Source organism: Oenanthe melanoleuca, chromosome 4 (genome assembly GCF_029582105.1).
Source record: "Oenanthe melanoleuca isolate GR-GAL-2019-014 chromosome 4, OMel1.0, whole genome shotgun sequence".
NCBI lineage: Eukaryota > Metazoa > Chordata > Aves > Passeriformes > Muscicapidae > Oenanthe > Oenanthe melanoleuca.
In genome coordinates, this window is record NC_079337.1 from 16,977,120 (window position 1) to 16,994,939 (window position 17,820).

Below are 17,820 nucleotides of genomic sequence, written 5' to 3' on the forward strand. Positions count from 1 at the left end.
TGCTATCTGAAACACAGACAGTGGGACAGAGCTCTCTTATGTTTTTTAGTTAGCTTTTAGCTAGCTGAGGCAGAGAAGTTCCCTGGACTGTGGCTTCTCCTTTTCTTGGAACTGTTCAAAACTGCTTTGGACCAAAATCTCAGAACACCAGGACCCCACACCTGTGGCCCACCAGGGCTGGGACATGACATTTTCCAATGCTGGAGGGAATGAGAGACACACAGCGAGCTGAGCTACACCCCAAGAAAAGAACTTTCTGAATTTGCCATTTCTTCAGAACAATGATAGATTTTATTGTTTGATATTGTTCATTTTTTGTTTGTGGGTGCTCTGCTTATTAAATAAACAGGTATTTTTTCCACTTTTCTCCAAGGAAATCTTCCCGAACCAGGTGGGGGAATTTGCCCTAAACCAGGACACCCACCCTGACTAGCAAAGGGCACGTGCAGCCCATGGCTGCCTTTGGAAGAGTTCAAGGGATCCCAAAGAGACCAAAACAGCAGCAATTTTGGCAAGAACACACACAGCACACGTGGCAAGTGAAAAGGTATAAACCTAAGTACCACAACCCAAATACAACTATTTGTGAGTCCACTTGCCCTTAATAAAGAAGGAAGGGGAGAAGTTGTTCTGGGAGTCCTCTGGTATGACATGCATGAGGCCTGGCTACATCCAACACCAGATTTCATCTTGGCTATTTGGCTTCTGTACATTGGCAATGAGCCCCTGGGGAGCTGAAGAAAGCATTACAGAAGTGCCCACCCTTGGCTACCAGGGTGGAGCCTGGCTCAGGGCAGACCAAGGGGTGCACATAAGCTTCTGGAGTGGGAGAGCAAGCTCAGGTGTCCCAGGATGTGAACTGTGAGCCCTCAGTGACTTGGTGTCCCTGAACTCTCTTTCTCTCCTTCAGGCAGCACCTGTTTGACATGAGCACCTGAATCAGGTGTCCCAGGACTTTCTTTTTTGAAAGTCATAAACTAATTTGGAAACAGAAAATTGTCAAAGCTTGCACTCTAGACAGGTGCCTTTCCACGGGCAGAGCACAGCTCCATGCTCTCAGTTCCCTGTGGTCTCCTCTATACTCCCACAACCCACCTACACAGGGAAGAAAAGCCCATCCTCTGCTGCCACCATCAGTGTTGCTGCTGCAGCCCACAAAGTGGTGATGTGCCCAAAAGAACAAAATTTAGGTGAGTGAGTTTGTGGGACACCCATGTGGACTGCTCAGCTTGGCCTCAGGTGTCTGTATCATGATGAAGCACACGTACTAATGGGGTGGGTCTTCCAGAGAGCTACCACATATTTGACACCAGATATTTAACCAATCACCAAAATCCCAAGGGATTCTGACTTCTAGTTTTCAAAACCTCTTCTCTTCCCTGTTGCCCAAACATAGTCAGAATGTATCAGTATCACCCTCCAAGCAGAACAAGCTGTTAAGAACCTGGCTGCATGGCTCATTTTCTTTGCTATCCCAAACATACATTCCTTCTACTTAGGTTGAACTGCCCATCAAAAATGTAGGAAGAAAACCCAATTCAAGCCTGGGTAAAACTGCAACTCACACCAGCTCTGGCTGATGACCAGGAGATTATTACAGCATTTCTCTAGAGCAACAGAAGATGCTGGACTCCAAACAGGTCAAAAGTCTGAGCAAATCTTTTCTGTAGCTACAGGAGAACAGTCTTGGTGCTGCCTGATCTGTGCCTTAATTTGAGATTGGTCAGGGCACTTGTCTGTTCAACTCAAGTAGAAGCTATTTGATGATTTCATTACTATTAATCCTATTTTACCTCTTGCTATAATATCCTGTGAAAAAAAAAAAAAAAGAGCATGGCTGGCTTAGATATTCTAAATATTATGGATCTGTAAGCAAATCAGTACAGAAGGATCCCTTCAGTGCAGTCACTGAGCGCAGAGTTGTGTCTCCTACACTGGCAAACTCCATTTTGGACATCAGGCATGGAGAAACAGTGGGCAACAGCAAATGTAGAGAGTGACAGAAATCCACCTTTCCTCCCTCTCCCACCTCTGGGAATGACCCTTCAGTTCCCAGGGAGCTCCTCAGCTCTCCCAGTCAGGCCCCCGCTGCATCCACTTCATGCATTTGTCCATTTGGTGCTCTCTCCTCTTTGTTTATTGGCAAAATCCTTTACATGATCTTGGAGCTAATATCTCTCTTACTGATCAGGACTTCCAGCAGCCTCAGCTTGGCCTTAACCTGCTTGTATTCATTGTACTCTTCAGCCATGGGAGTGCGGTCTTCTTTCTGCACATTCCTAGTGGGAGTGAAAGCAGACCATGAAGATTTCTGTAACAAGAAACCTCCCTCTGTCCACCAACAAGACCTACAAAGCAGCTCCTCTCCTCCACTCCTGATCAGGGAACAAGACCAAAACATTTATCCTTTGAGAGAAAAAACAAACTAAAAAACAAAAAACAAAAAAAAAGGGGCAAACAAGCTGCTCCAACGAAGTGTGGGATGCTTGTGTGCTGAGATTGAGTACAACCCCACAGTTCCAAATGAAAAATCCTACTTGAAGCATGTCCTGCTTCTTTGAAACTACCAGCTCTGCAAAACAGCTGGAAAACACTTCAGGAGCCATCTGAGTGTCAGCCTGTGAGCCTGGCAAAATAAAATACATCCTCCCCTGGCCTGGCACCACAGCACTTACACAAAGAGGCACACTTGCCAAAAAAAAGATGGTATTTGATCAGACTGCTCTTGCCTTACAGGAAAGTTTTAAGTTTTCAGTGATTTTACAAAAGCCCCTAAGGATGATGGCTGATGGCAAGAAACAGACAAGATAATTTTAGAGTATAAATATATGAAAACATTCTATCAGCTTGTTAATGAGGGACATTTTCTCAAGAGCACAAAAACCAGTTACACTAAAGCAGAAATACTTGATAAAACTAGTGTCTGAACACCTCACAGACATAGGAACATAGGACAGAAATCACTAGGGAAAAAAACTAATTACTTCAACACTGAACTTCCACCATTCTGAATGGAGGTAAAGCAATGATAATGATTGTGAAGAAGAAACATGTAATACTGAATTTGGGTAACTTTGCTTATTTAGAGATCTTTGCAGATGCAAACCAGATTAAAAGTAGCTGAAGAACAGTGAGGTAGCTGAGAAATTGTTACCTTCCATTTTGTCGGAAAAAGTTATCTTCAAAGTCTCTCAATTTTTTTCTGATTCTCTTTTTCTCTTCCCTGACTTCTTGGAGCTGCTCTAACAGTTCAGGGCTGTTGGGTTTAAAGATAAATGAGATTATCCATACATATGCAATAAAAACAGGAAACACATAGTAAACCTACAGATGTTTAGTTGTATGCATGCCAAGCAATGGAGCTGCTCCTGTGAGCAGCTCTGGCAGCCTCACATCACTTGAAACAAAAAGCTTTCTAAATTTAGTTCAGCAAAATGATCATAGTCTTAGGCTGCAGCCTCTAAGGAGGTCAAGTGTGCACTTCACAATTTGCCACTAACTTCTATGAAACTTATCTCCTGCAGATAGGTCTGGGTATGGTGATTTTTATAGGATCAAATTCAATGGTAACAACCTAGGGCTAACCACATATGTTTGCACCAGACTTGGAACTAGCAAAGTTAGTTCCACTTGCCCACTCCAAAACATGAAAAACCTTCTGGAGTGCAGGGTTTTCATGATAAAGGCTTGCCACTGGTGGAGTTACTAGTTAGTGATGAAATCCAAAGGTGCATAAGCTAAGTATGAGCACTTTCCTTTGAGGGCCTATTGCCCTTAAAAATGAAACAGGAAAACTTCTGGCTCAGATCATAAATGAAAAAAAAAATCTCTAGACACTTTTCTGACAAATAAAATGCTGTCTTTAGCAAGAAATAACTTTTTACAGTTGCCTGTGAATTCAACATACATGGATGCTTCATGGAGATTTGAAAGCCCCATATCCTGACTGCTCCTAGGTGGCATCTTATCATCCACTGGGGAAACAAAGCCATCAGCATCATCTTCTAGTTGATCCAAGAAGCTGCGCACACTGAAATCTGGTTTTATGGTAATTGTGAGATCCGGCTTCACGTTGCTGTCCTCCTCAGAGCCCTCCTCTTCTTCCTACACACAGGGACAGAGCACCCCCACAACAAGACAGGTTATTGCTTCCCTTCTCAGGAACAGGCTCCTCTCACCACATGCACTTGGAACAAGAAGTGGAAAGGCAGAGCAAACACTTCAATTGCCAAGCAGTACACAGGACACCAGAAGACCATCAGTAAAGACACCCTAGAACCAAAGCACGACAGAGAAATTGCCACCACAAACTCAGATTGGTTAAGGAGACCCAGAGCAACACAACTGAGTGAAAAAAAAAAACCCCTGGGCTTCAGAGCAACCTGCTGCTTTGTTTAGTTTATGTATTTTGATATAAATGTTACATTCACTGTTGTCACACATATTGTCCAAAGCACACCAGCCACCCCTCTGCATTTCCCTGCAAACATTTCCCAGCACAGAGACTGCCAGGGTAAAATGTGGAAATTTTTCTCAAGAGATGCAGCTCAACAGCTCTCTCTAATGGCTGAATTCAAGACCTCAAATGCTCAGACAGTGATACCAGTGAGTTCAGATGAGTCTTACACTTACCCAAATACAAAAGGACTGCTACTATTAACATGTTCAAACATCAGCTCTGACCATTTTGCTGGAATATACTAAAAACTGGACTGGAAAATCTGCACAGTGCAATTTCCCATTTCCTCAATGCACACTGATGAACTGGTTGTGTTTCAATTTTTTTACAAAATTTATAGGCGTGAGATTTGAAAGTCCCTGCTGCACTTGGTATTCACCAGCTCACTGTGCTCTCAAAAGTAGGACTTGTTCTGTGACACTGTCCAGAAATAATTTCAATTATCAGGGAATGAGGCTCAGTCTCTTATGTATGGAGACATTTCTAGAAGGCAGTTTTCAATTTTAATATAAGGAATGAGGCTACTGGCAAATGCCAGCATGGCCAGTAAATCTCTCAAATATGTATGTATATGTGTGTAAATGTATTTATTTTACAGCCATGTAACTCTAGCCAGGAAGGATCTAAGCACATGAATATCTTTAAAAGCTTTTGGGGGCTAATATCACTGAAATCTTCAAGACAAAAATATATTGTAGCACCAGGATCAAAAGCAGACATTTTCTTGATTTGTTTTTTTCATGTAATTCCTTGTGAATTACAATTCCTAAGAGACTGCTCCCATATTTCAAGCAAAAAGGGAGAAGGTAACACCAGGACCTTGCTTAGTCCCATTAAACCCTCAGTGATTTATAAATTTAAATTTAATTATAGTTTGCCCAGAGCTTTCTTCTTAAGTTAAAGCTCTAGGCCATGATGATACATTGCAAAGCCACAGGCTGAAAATTACAACCAAGACTGAGGCTGGAGGGTAAAAAAAAACATTATCTGGGAAGAAGTTTTGAGTAGCAATAATAACAAAAGATTTAGAGAAGTCTGAATGCATCTTAGGAAAATCTGCAGGGAACTTGTGGAAGTTGAAGCAATATTTAGCACATGATTAGACGAGACCCATTTTCCCAGACATCAATTGCACAGTTTAAACAGAAAGCACAAACCAGCAGCCATGTACTGTTCTTAAACCCTACCAACAACTCCAGGCTGAACTGGGGAGAGGAGAGCATCTTTCAGTGCCATTTCCCTGTCCCCAGGCCTCCTACCCTGCCCAGCCTGGGCAGGGCTGCAGCAGGAGAACCCAGATCCTGCTGTGCCATGCAGGAAGATGTGCTAAGTCAGTCTAAGCAGTAAAAGCAGCACACTTTGCTTTAGAGGAATCTCTCTGGCAACAAAGGAGAAGCTCCCATGCCCTTTTCTGGGAGAACTCCTGGGAAGAAAGCAAAGGGAATGCCCATAAGCAGTGTGAGAAAGCTGCTGCTGAGGACAGAGGCAAGGTGTTTTCCTCAGACACCCCTGCCCAAGCCAGCCAGCAGCTCAGGAGCCAGACTCCTGCCACAGGAGGAAAAGAAATGCACAAATTTCATTTAGACCTCAGAGCCAGGACACTGCATCTGGCTGTCACAAGACCTCTGAAATCATTCTGCTCTTAAATACAAATACAGCCAGAACTCCAACAGAAAAGGCCCTTTAAGGCCTTCCCTTTAAAAAGTCTTACACAGGAACCTCACTTCAAACCTGCAGCACCATTTACACCTTGAACCAGAATGATCTTCATACACAAGACTCATTTAGCTCCACCTGCTTGGACTCTTAGGCAATCATGAGCATTCCAGAGCTACAAATGTCAAATCCCCAGAGTACCCTATCATCAGCACTCCCACAAAGCAAGAATCCCAACGATTTTTCCAACACAACATTCAAAATATTGTATCAAAATGTTTGGTAAGGTCACCTCAAAACAACTTTCAAGTTTTTAGTCAACTCTCTCAAATGCTTCAAGGAAAACTATCCATAAAAATACAAACACTGACATTGTCAGTGGCCTGTCAAATATTTCCCTGCCCATAGTGGAACAGAAGCTAAGTTTTGGAGCCTTTTTAATTTCCTCTCTCTAGTTCTGAGAGTAGCTCAGTACAAAGCTGCCAGATGCAGCTTCACAGAGCTCCATTTAAGTGTTAATAGGCACATCATGTTAACAGGCTTAAGGCTGTCATCCTGATCTTCTGGCAGAACCCCTCTAGGTTTGTATTCCCTGCAGGACACTGCTGAACTGGTTTGGTGCTGCCCTGGCACAGCACCAGCCCATGCTGGCCATCAGAGATCATAACTGACAGTTCTAAGTTCTCACACTGGATGCAAACAGAGGTGGAGAAAAAAAGGACACACTAAAAGAAAAAAAACAGAAGCAAACAAAAACATTCCCCACCAGACCAGTACTGCAGATTTGATCCAGTGGTTATCTAGAAAATACTAAGAAGCTCAGTGATCATTAACCAGCTTCCAAACAGCAGCTTAACATCTTCAATCTGCAATCTGGTATTAAAGAATATGTGCCTTGAATAGTCCATTAATATACAATCCACTGGACTCAATCACCTTGGATCTCTAAGTCTGCAGTATTTACGTTTAAGCAAGCTCTGGCTGGATAACAGAAATATGATCCAAATGTGGTGATGCACTTCTCTCCCTTGTTTCACTGCAAGGGCACAGAAAGCAAGCCAGGGCCCAGCTCCATGCTGCATTTCCTGGTCTGCTGTTGGACTTTATTCCTCAGGGGAAGACCCAGTATCCCAGCAATCTTCCCCACCCCCAATTATTACTCCACAGCAGCACAAGAAGAAACACAACAATCCTGCCATCCAAATCTGACCAAGTATCAACCAGCAGAACCAAGCTGTTCTTACTTCCACCCTCACTAAGTTACAAACACCCTGCACAAGGTGGTGGAAAAGAGGCTGGATAAATGTGGATAAATAAGTAAGTGCCCGGCTGGCTCCACGTGCGAGGGTTAGTTTTGTGAGAGCTCATTCCTGCCACGGTGCTGTGTGCAAGCCACTGAGCCTGGGAGTGAGAGAAACTACTGCAAATCAAGTTAGTGTCTTTTCAAAGGAGGAAAGCAAGAAAAAAAGCCAGGTACAGGGGTAACTGTGATTTTTGATTTTTTTTTAAGCAAAATAAAATATATTATGTGCAGATGGAGAGGAAAGGAGGATAGAAAAGAATGCAAAGCCAAGGAGACACTGTAGCCTTATCTACAACAAGGGAAGTATTTGATCAGAATTGGCGAGGCTTAAAGCAGCTACTGATTTTTCAGGAGGACACTGCAAAAAAATTAACACTGATGAAAAAAAAAAATCAATCAACCATTCTGTTTCATTGGTATAAGGGGAAAGTTGATGCAAACTGAGCAATTAGTTAGCAGCTGGAGGTCTTCACCTTTATCTCCTTGAAGAAGGAAGCTGTTTCGCCCTCGATAATTGGCTGCAGCAAAGGGCTTCTCCGCTTGCTGGAGGGGGAACCCTGTGACAGGTGTTAACAAGTATGTTACATTGTGAACCCCTTTCTCCTCCACCACCTGCTCTCAGCTCATTCTCACCCACACAATCACTCTCAGCTCATCGCTGGACCACCAGGAGAAAAGTCTTTCTCAAGGAAGGAAAGCAGGCCTGGCAAACCCCCTGAACCTTGGGCTGTTTTCTCTCAGGATGTTGCTTAGCAAAGGACACCATTGCCAATCTGTTTTTAAAAAGAAACCTGGATGATTATTAGCTGGCTAGTGACTACAAGACAAAGGCTGTAAGAAAATAATCCCCTGTACACACACAGAGCACTTGGCTGGCTCTCCAGAGCTACAGGGTAGGCTCAGCCAGGCTCTCCAGATTTGCTTTCCAGGAGCCTGATTTCTCACTGAAGTACCTACTGATGTAGAGATGGATTTTCAAATGTATCCTGTCTATGCTCTTACTGCTCTCACTCAGAAGACTGGTAAAAAACCAGTCTCATCTCTCCTCTGCTAGTCTCTTGGATTTTCAGTTTTGTGTCTTAACAGGACCTGGGCTCTCTTTGACAGCTTTGCATTAAATTGCCCAGGCACACCTACACAGCTTCCTCCTCAATTGTCAGCACTGTCTTCTCAGCACACATTTTGGGGACCATTTTGCATATTCCAGGAGGAACAGCTTTTTATTTTGTTTTAAATGCAGGACCAGGCACTTCCCAGCATCAGCAGAGAAAAGCCCCACTCCTCAGTGACACTGCACTGGGTAATGCTGTGCCAGCCCATTCACTTCACTGGCCATCTACAGAAACTAGGCAGGACATAAGTACTAAGAAAAAGCAAAAAAAGGTTCATACATGACAGACAGTCAACAGGAACTTTGATAAAAGAACTCTCTTTCCATAGACAGGCTTGAAGTATTCTGTTTGGGGTTTTTAGATTAATTAATTCTTAAAAACTGGACTACACAAGTTGTCTAAAATTAAAGAATTTTCTCCCTAGAGGGGTGCATTGGGTTCCTTGCTGGTGTCAAAACACCACTTTGAAAGAAGGAATATCCACCATTTAGAGGATCTCTTTAATACAAATTAAATGTTTAGAAGACTGAGGGCATTTTCTTTCAGCCAAGGACACTCCTGGCAACTCCTGTAGGATCTACTCAAGTCTGTGTTCCTGTGTACAGGAACCCTGTACATACAACCCTGTGGAACCAAGCAGCATGGAAGACCTATGGCTCAGCGTGGGTTGCTATGGAAAAAGAAGTGAGGCTGTAGCCAAACAGAGGATGGATGAAATAACAGCAGCAGCCCAATGGAAAGAGAAGAAACAATACAAGGTAAGATGTGCCCCATGACTCACAGGTGGGCACTAAAGTCCTTGATCAGCTTTGCCCAACTTCAGTATGAAGTGTGTCACTGATTCACTCATTTGCTTGATCTCTGAGTGATAAGGGAGGTTGGGACTTAACCTCAGTGATTGTGTTGTATGCAAAATGTGGTGACTCCTGCTTCCTCAGCTTGAAACCAAAGAAAGAGCCCACAAAAGAATGCTCTACTCACAATAATAGGGATGGTGTTGGCTCTGGAGAGGATCTGTTTGACCAAGCGATACCTGTCATACAATGGCTTCATCACCTGCCGTTCATTTTTGGTAACCTGAAAAGGAAAAGGAGACATCCATGAAGCCTGCCACAAATACTCCACTCCAGAACTCATGTGCCTGTGATCACCCTCAGTCTGAAGGGCTTGAAGAGACTTGTTTGGGGTGACAGGAGTGCAGCATCAGAACTGAAATCCTGTCCATCACTGCATCGCCTGTGCCTAGTGCCAGCTGAAGCTGTGTGAGGTGTCTTGTAAAGGGGCTGTAAGAGACAGGTTTAAATGACCAATTAGGGATGAGATGTCCACAGCACAAAATGACCTGCAGAGGCAGCACTCTGTGCTTGCAGTCACGTCTGCCACCCTAAGCACAAGATGAGCTTTCCCATCCTTGTTCTTGTGGCTGGCCCTCAATAGCTGTGTTCATGACCCATGAAAAGAGAAAGCAGCTGCACTGACTGGATGTTGCAATGTGAGGAGACTTCCCTTGAGTAAAGTACAGATTTCACAAAAGCTGACTTTCTGGCTTTGCTATTCCCCATAATTTCCTGTACAAGACAGAAGTTTTTCCCCTTTTTAGCCCCCTAACCTTGCCCTCCATCCCTCACAGCCACTTTGCTGGGAAGGATTCACTGCAATGATTGGAAGGGATGAAGGTGCCAGGGCTGTGAATAGTGCTGTGATGTCCACCTCAGGTGTTCCCCATATTGGTCTGTCCTTAACTCCACTCCTCCTTACTGCTTTTGTGCTCCCTCTCCAGTTTTGAGAGAATTACAAACTGAGTGTGCTCATTTCTGGTTTTCTTTCAGATTCAAGGTGGGTTTTATTTCTTCAGTGTTTTCTTACAGCACATTAGAAAACAAACATAGTCCTCAGCAAAACCTGCTCATCATTCAGCACTGTCTGACCCACATCCTATAAGTGTCCTTCCATTAGATCTTTTGTCTAACTTTAGATTATAAAGCTCTTATGAGGAAGCTTTAACTGATGTCATGCCTTTCTCCCTGCTGCTAATCACCAGAGCACCTGAAGAACTGACATACAAAAATCAGCATCAACAGCATAACTCCTAGGGAGTTCTGTGCAGTCTCTACAACAGAAATAGGAAAAAAAGGAATACAGCTTGAGACGGGGGCAATTTTAAACTGCCTTTTATTTTGTCTGCAGTTGACTTTCACTGGCATCATCTTTCTAAAGCTTTTACATCCTTCCTCCAGAGAAAGAGACAGTTTTGGCTTGTGAGGGGCAGAAAGGTTGTAAGTATTGCCAGGAGTGGGGTGGCAGGGATGAGCTCTAAGAATCTGCAGGTGGATAACCTCCTGAACCTTCCTCCTGATAACCAAGCCTATGTTCCCTGTGCTGGGGGCAGATGAACAGGGAGGCAAATGAGGAAGATCTTTATTCCTTTCCTGGTTCAATGCAAATATCCCCTGGCCTGATAAGAGCATACAGATGGGCAGTCTTGAGCTCTGAGGTTCGGATGTCCCACACCCCCAAAGCACAGCAGGGCTCCAATTCCTGACAGCCTCAAGCTGCCTGTTCAGTGAGTAAGCAGCTCACATGGATTAGAGGGATGTGAGCAGCATCAAACAATTCACTCAGTCCTCTTTGTGTTGAGTTTGTGCTGATGTGCCTGCACTCAATTGCACTGGCTAGCAAGTTGCCTCCAACTGTGGACATTTCTCTGTAACCCATCCAGAAAACAACTAGAGAAACTGGATAACCTAAGAATACATATATTATATTATTCCTAGTTTTACAAGATTAGCAGTTTGTGGAACAGGAGGTACAGTACTACTATTGGCTCAGACAGTCTGTTACTTAAAAAAACCCCAAGACTATGATGAGGCTTATGTTGAGGCTGAGAATCAAACCTTCAATTAACAACATTTCAAAGCTGATTAACAGCACTGTTCTGTACAGAAAAATAAACATAAGCCTTGGAATGGGTACAAAGTCCTTAGGTATGCTGAAGAATGGAAAAGTCAAACAACATCCTTCAGTGTCTGAATATCAGTGTGGAGGAGCAGCACAGAGAATTAATATAGGCATTGGAAGTTAAGTGTATAGAGTCTGAGCCTGCTCTGCAGCTCATTTGCACCAGCAAATTTTACAGAAAGCGTATTCTGAAAGTAAATGTTTAGTACATGGGCACACTGTGTCATTAGGTAAACATAAGAGCAGTAAAACCTCAGTATATTTTGGGAGAACATCAAAATGCAAAGAGACTGTTTAAATAATGGAGCCTTTGACACAACTCTGGGGCACACTCCACATGGCAAAAGAGCAGCAGCTGAGAACAGACCATTGCTTGCATTGTTAGAGCAGCTCAAGAATTTCTGCAGAGACAGACTTTTGGCTTAACTAAAACAGTTCAGTTCCACCTTTGCAGCTTCATTTATCACTGGTGCAGAAAGACCCAGCTGCACAATAAATCTGAGCTCCATTGTTTTTCTTGTTTAGTTAAATATCTTTAAGGAAAAAAAAAAACCTTGGCTGAACTATCCGCATTCTCCTCAAGCTCTCAGTACTTTTCCACTGCTGCACTGCCAGGAGCTGGGAACAGCAAAAGCTGATCAGTCTTCCCTGCCATGCAGTTCAGTGTTGCTAGGTATAGACAGCTTACTTAAAAACAAAATCAATTTAAAAAACAGTTGTACAAATGGAGCATTGGAAAAGGCAGGTGGAAATAAAAGTATGCTGACCAGACAGGCTCTGGGCTTGTTATCTTTTTGAACAGATAGAAGTGAGTTCACTTCAGTAAGATGCCAACTGTTGATTTATATAATTGTAAGAGCAGCAAAAAAAAGCCTTAGTCTCAGAGAGAACAGGGAAGGTTAAGTGGATTCCCCTGTGCTGCCCTTTTTCTATTTCACACAAGAATAAATCTGCCTGTCCTCTCACATAACTATGTCATTTTCAGTTGCTAATACAGTTGTGACTGTACAATATTAGCACTCCATGAAGGCATTTAAATAAATTAGTGAGACTTTTAAAAACAATGGATATAGAAAGATATAATTCAGAAGGAAAAGATCAGGAATCTCATGCAGCAGCAGAATGACAGATTTGTGACAGATTTGTGCACCAATCAAGTACTCCTTATAAGCAGTAATTTGCTGCTCCCAAACCACTGCTCAGGGGATTAGCAGCACTCTGAAATTAAGTTACTTTACCTATACAGCTGGTCACAAAGATTATAATGTCATCAGTGAAAGAGAAGAAGGGACTAATAAAAAGCCAGCTTTACAGCCTGGAAGCCACAGTGTTTCTGCCACAGCAGTGATCAACAGGAGACAAAACTTTATTCTCTGTCTTCACAAATAAGCTGGCCTTGTTAAGACCAAATGTACAAGAAACCTTATACCACTGGTACCAGAAAACTGCAAACTTCTTGGCTGGATAGGGGACCATGCACAACTATTGCTATGCAGACTGTCCACTGGGGCACAAATTGGATGTTTGAGAAACCTCATGAGCACAATGCCAAAATAATGCCCACTCAGCCTGCAGGCTCTGTCCTGCAGGTGTCTGTCCAGCTCAGTGCTGTGTGAGGACACCACCCTGCCTGAACAGTCTCCCCTGCAGCTGCGGAAGTGAAGGATCAGGAAGGTGGATTAGAGGGTGCATGTGTGGTTTGGAGAGCAAGAAGTTCTAGTGACCTGACATCAAAGGGGCATTAGGGGCATCATTTACCACAGACAAAGACATAGAAAGATGTTGTTTGGAAAAAAAACCAACAAAACCCAAAACAAAACAAAAAACCCCCAAATAACCAACTCAAAACCAAATCAAAAACAAAAACAAAAAAACCCCAAAAAAAAAAAAAACCTCAAAAACCAATCAAACAAACAACAACCAAAAGGCAAAAAACCAAAACAAACAAACAAAACAAAAAAACCCCCAACAAACAAACAAAAAACCCCACCAAAACAAAACACAAACCCAAAAAATTAACAAAAAAAGCTGCAGTACATACCGGTCTGCCATGAATGCCTTCATAATACAACAAAGCTTTTTGAAGAGCCACTTTTTCAGCTGCTATCTGATCTCGTGTCATGTCCTATGAAAAGTAGCACAGAGAGAGGGAAATGGAGGAAGAAAAAAAGTCAGATTTCTGGACTCAACAAATACTGATCTGTGCCACAACCATAGTCATGTCATGCCACCATTACATTTTAAAGATTCATCTCCACCTTCCAGTTGTCTTTTCTTAGCTACATTGCCAAAGAGACTGATAATGTGAGAAGAACCTATAGAACCCTATTCTCAATGCAGGCAGATTAAACACACAAACTTTGCATATGAAGATATTTTAAGTACCTAAAGTGGATTTATAGATTATAAGTGAAAAAACAACACTATGCAACTTTCAATGATGGTGGATCTTTTTCAGTTAAGATCTGAAATGTAAATTCTACAACAAAACACATGTCCCTTATTTTCTCCAAATCTGAGACAAACTCCAGTACCTCCTGTAAAGCTTGACACCTTTGCTTTGACTGTCACAAACACACTTTACCAAGAACTGAAGTGCAGTCAGATTTTATCTTTCTACCAAATCTGCTACGGAGTGAAAAGCTGTAGCAGACAAAAGGGGACAAAGCCAAAAAAAAAAAAAGGGAAGACAGTTAGAGAATACTTCTCTAACTCAGTTGGCCAAAATTCCCCCACTGAATTTGCCTGACACCAAGCCTTTTCTCCCTATCACAGCACCAAATACTATCACGGTCACTCTATAAGTGGCCAAGCTGCAGATTCTTGCTACAGTCAGAAAATAGTCAAAACATAAGTTGTATGTTTTTGTTCTGCAGATCTAGCAAACAAAGATAATGCTGTCTGCCTCACTCTTATACAGGACTGCACAATTTACATGTTGGCAGACTCAAGGACTTCATTTACAAGGTTGCCCAGACCTCAGGTCACAACATCAGACACGAACACCTCCCTGCTGATAATCCTCAGAGATTACAGCAGCTAACAGAGTTCAATGTGAAACTCTGAAGGTTAGCAGTAACACACCCTGAGAGAATAACATTCAGTTTTGGAGTGAACAAGAAACAAACAGATAACACAATCTCCAGAAGCACTGGAAGACTCAGAATTTGACAAAAACCTTTGGATGTAACAACAGAAATAGCCAAACACAGGGCAGGAAAATTGCAATAATTCAGAAACAATACTAGAAATGGGTCAAACAAAGAACACAAGATGATGTACTGAAGACTTGCTGAGATGTACTAAGAAACTGAGCTCTGGGAAAAAAATACTTAAGACAGTGGGAAAAGAACTAAAGCAAGTGAGCCCAGACTAAAGGCTGCAGACTCTAACAAAATGTAGAAGACTACAGTGCTTTCACAAGTGACTGTGCAGCCACAAGTAACCTACTTGCACTTAAAGACCTAAATCTGACCTCTCGATATTGTACCTTAATGTCCTCAGGTCGATTTGTCTCTGCTCGTTTCTCTTGAAGCTTCTTCTGGATGGAGTCAAGGGTCACTTCCACAGCAGGCTTGGCAGATTTATCTGTCAGCTCTTGCTTCTTGTCCTCCTCCTTCTCCAGCTGAGAGCCAAAGCTCTTGGGGAGTGTGTTGCTGCGCTGGCGCACAACAGGGCCAAGGTCTTCCTCTGATATCTTCAGTTTTGTCTCTGAACAGGGAAAAATGAGCAATTTTTCATTTTTAAATGTGAGAGTGTCAGGATCACTGCCTCACATCAAATCTAAATGAGGCAGTCAAGCTGCCTCCCAAAGGTGCACCAGTGGCAGCTGCTCACCTTTCAGTTGCTTTCGGAATTTGGCCAAATCATTTGTCCATTTGAGCACTTCAGGGTTGGCTGCTTTGTCACTGTGGGAAGGCTGGGAGGAAAGAAAAGCCAGGCTGAATCTGTGTTAAAACACCATGAGTGATTCACTGAAACAAGTGTGTGGCACAAAGAGGTACAATGGAATTTGGACCCAGCACAGAGCACAGACACTGGCAGCTGCACACCTCTGACCAGCCCATTTCAGACCTTGCTTTAATTGCTCCTGCCTGTCACAACACTCTGTCTTCAGGGGCATCATGAAATGCATTTTCTTTTTAGAAAACACAAAACATTTCACGCCAATGATTAAGTTGTAGGAGTGACTCAGAGGGCTGGATGCACACTGAAATTCTTGTGTCTATTGTTTCCTAACAGGAGGATACCTCTAAAATTGAGGCAACCTAGCTTGAACAGCTGGAAAAGTGCTATGATACATGTATCCACACCAAAGGTTCCTTTATATCCAAAGACATCAAATAACCCAAATTCTAGGCTACAGCAAGCTCTGAGCATTTCTTCAGCCTTTCCTACTGCAGGCAAGATCTTCCCAGTACAGTTCTTTGACAGTTAGATAATCAAAGATGCACACATGTAAAGCTTTACAGCTCCTTACAAAGCTTTCTGTGCATCAGAAGGGCATGTCAGAACAATTAAGAGACCAGTGCACTGCTGCTGCTCAGCAGCACTTGACTGTGGTTCCTGGCTCAGGAGTGAAGGCAGCTGCTCTCTCTCCTCCGCAATGCACAGGTGTCCTGGGATTAACATCATGCAAATGTGATCAGCAACTGTGCTTCCCATATGCTGATGTTAAATAAATGGACAAATAAACAAACAGAAGTTGAACACAGCTATTCCTACACACTGTCTTAAGCAGTGGTCGAAATCCTATGATCTTCTTCTCTTGTGTTGCATGGATATTGCATAATACCCAGAAAGGTAATTTGCTCAGTGTGCATTCATATTTCTGGGGGGGCAGCAGGTCTTCTGCCTTTTTTTTTTCCTTTCCTCATTATAAAAGCTTTCAAACCCTCTGTATGTTTGGCTTATTTCCCTAGTGTCCCTCTGTATGTTTGACCCATTTCCCTGGTGTCCCTTCCCTTTGCTGCTAATGCATACATCTCCACATAAATGCATAACTCCTAGAGACTCACTCTGTATTTCCTCTCCTCTTCAAATTTGTCCTCAAATCTCCTGATCTTTTTCTTCAGCCCCTGAATCCTCCGGGTGAGTTGTGCAGGGGTAAGGTCTTCTCTGTCATCTTCGTAAGATCCTAAAGATGAGCTCCGTCTCCTGCCAAGAGCAGAGATTGCAGGAACAGTTATCCAAACAGACACTTCACCTTTGTGTGAATAAAGGCAAGGCCCACAAAAGTGAGAATGCTATGCTGCTACTCTGCAACGACAGCAAAAGATGCTCTAACAGCCTCTTTCAGCAAGTCTCTAGGTATTAATGCACAAACCCAGAAATTATAAACTACAAAGAACTTTATTTAAAACATCAATTCCCTGTGAGTAGGGACAGAAGCCCAACAAGGCACAGCCAATCTGAAGAGATGGTGCCTGATGCAACTCTGCAAACCCTCTGCAGCCTCACGTGAAAGTCAGCACTGGCAAACCCCAACCCACCTCATGAAGGAATGAGAATTGGGAGGAGAAGGAGGCACTTCTGTATCATCCAGGTACTGCTGGCTCTGTCCATAGGCGTAGAAGCGAGGGGACAGCATGGGATCGCTGTCCTCCTCCAGAAGCTGGCGAATCAAGCGCCCGGCCTGCGGGGAAAGGCGAGCCTCATCTGAGTCTAAGCCGTCTCGCTGCCATGAGGAGAGAGCAGGGATGGGCTCTGGGAACAGTAAGACAAAGGCTGGTTTTATCAGGTTTGTTTTATACATAGGATAGACTCCAGGTACCTTTCTAATGAACCTTGACCTGCTCGTCCCGTACTGTGACTCTTCACCAGGCATTCCCTGGTCACTACTCCCATCTGCCCTGTGTGCAAAGCATTACAAAGCCTGGCCACAGCAGGTAACCTACACAAAACTACCCAAAAGTTGACCAGGAATTACTATGGACTGACACCAAACAAGGCAATCGCCAGCCAGCACCTTTGAGGAAAAAGTTATGCTAAACAGAGAGCATTACTGGCACATGGTATACAGAAAAGGCAATTGGATTCCAGAAGGAATTTTCTTCAGTTTCAGTTTTCAGTTTTGTTTACAAATGCTGTAAATTAATAGTGTATTAATGGTTTTTCTATAGGCCCCAGCACTCCAATGAGACCCTGTTGCTTGCTACGGAAATTCAAAGCCTAGGAGTAAGCATAGGCTCTTCTAATCTGCAAGCAAAAGGTGCCTCATATTACCACCTGTTCCACAGGGTGCTTAGCCCACATATTAACAATTATAGTAATATGGTCTGAGTCTCTCCTTTTCCATTTCACATGCAATCCCACTGTTTACAGCATGGTAG

General features: G+C 43.1%; 1 protein-coding gene across 10 annotated transcripts in view; it reads right to left on the reverse strand.

Annotated features, from left to right (window-relative positions):
* Nucleotides 1-268: 268 nt before the first annotated feature.
* Nucleotides 269-17,820, reverse strand: part of FAM13A (family with sequence similarity 13 member A) — a 117,047-nt gene continuing 99,495 nt past the window's right edge. For 7 of the 10 annotated variants that reach the window (XM_056490639.1, XM_056490644.1, XM_056490643.1 and 4 more), the window contains 10 exons: nt 16,981-17,194; nt 16,507-16,645; nt 15,326-15,407; nt 14,979-15,199; nt 13,530-13,613; nt 9,512-9,607; nt 7,892-7,975; nt 3,908-4,104; nt 3,155-3,256; nt 269-2,279 (listed from right to left, as the gene is read on the reverse strand). In XM_056490639.1, the coding sequence (XP_056346614.1) occupies nt 2,153-2,279; nt 3,155-3,256; nt 3,908-4,104; nt 7,892-7,975; nt 9,512-9,607; nt 13,530-13,613; nt 14,979-15,199; nt 15,326-15,407; nt 16,507-16,645; nt 16,981-17,194 (1,346 nt within the window). In that variant the 3' untranslated portion in view covers nt 269-2,152. The remainder of the gene's footprint in view (nt 2,280-3,154; nt 3,257-3,907; nt 4,105-7,891; nt 7,976-9,511; nt 9,608-13,529; nt 13,614-14,978; nt 15,200-15,325; nt 15,408-16,506; nt 16,646-16,980; nt 17,195-17,820) is intronic. The other 3 variants (XM_056490641.1, XM_056490647.1, XM_056490648.1) reach the window with 1 other exon arrangement.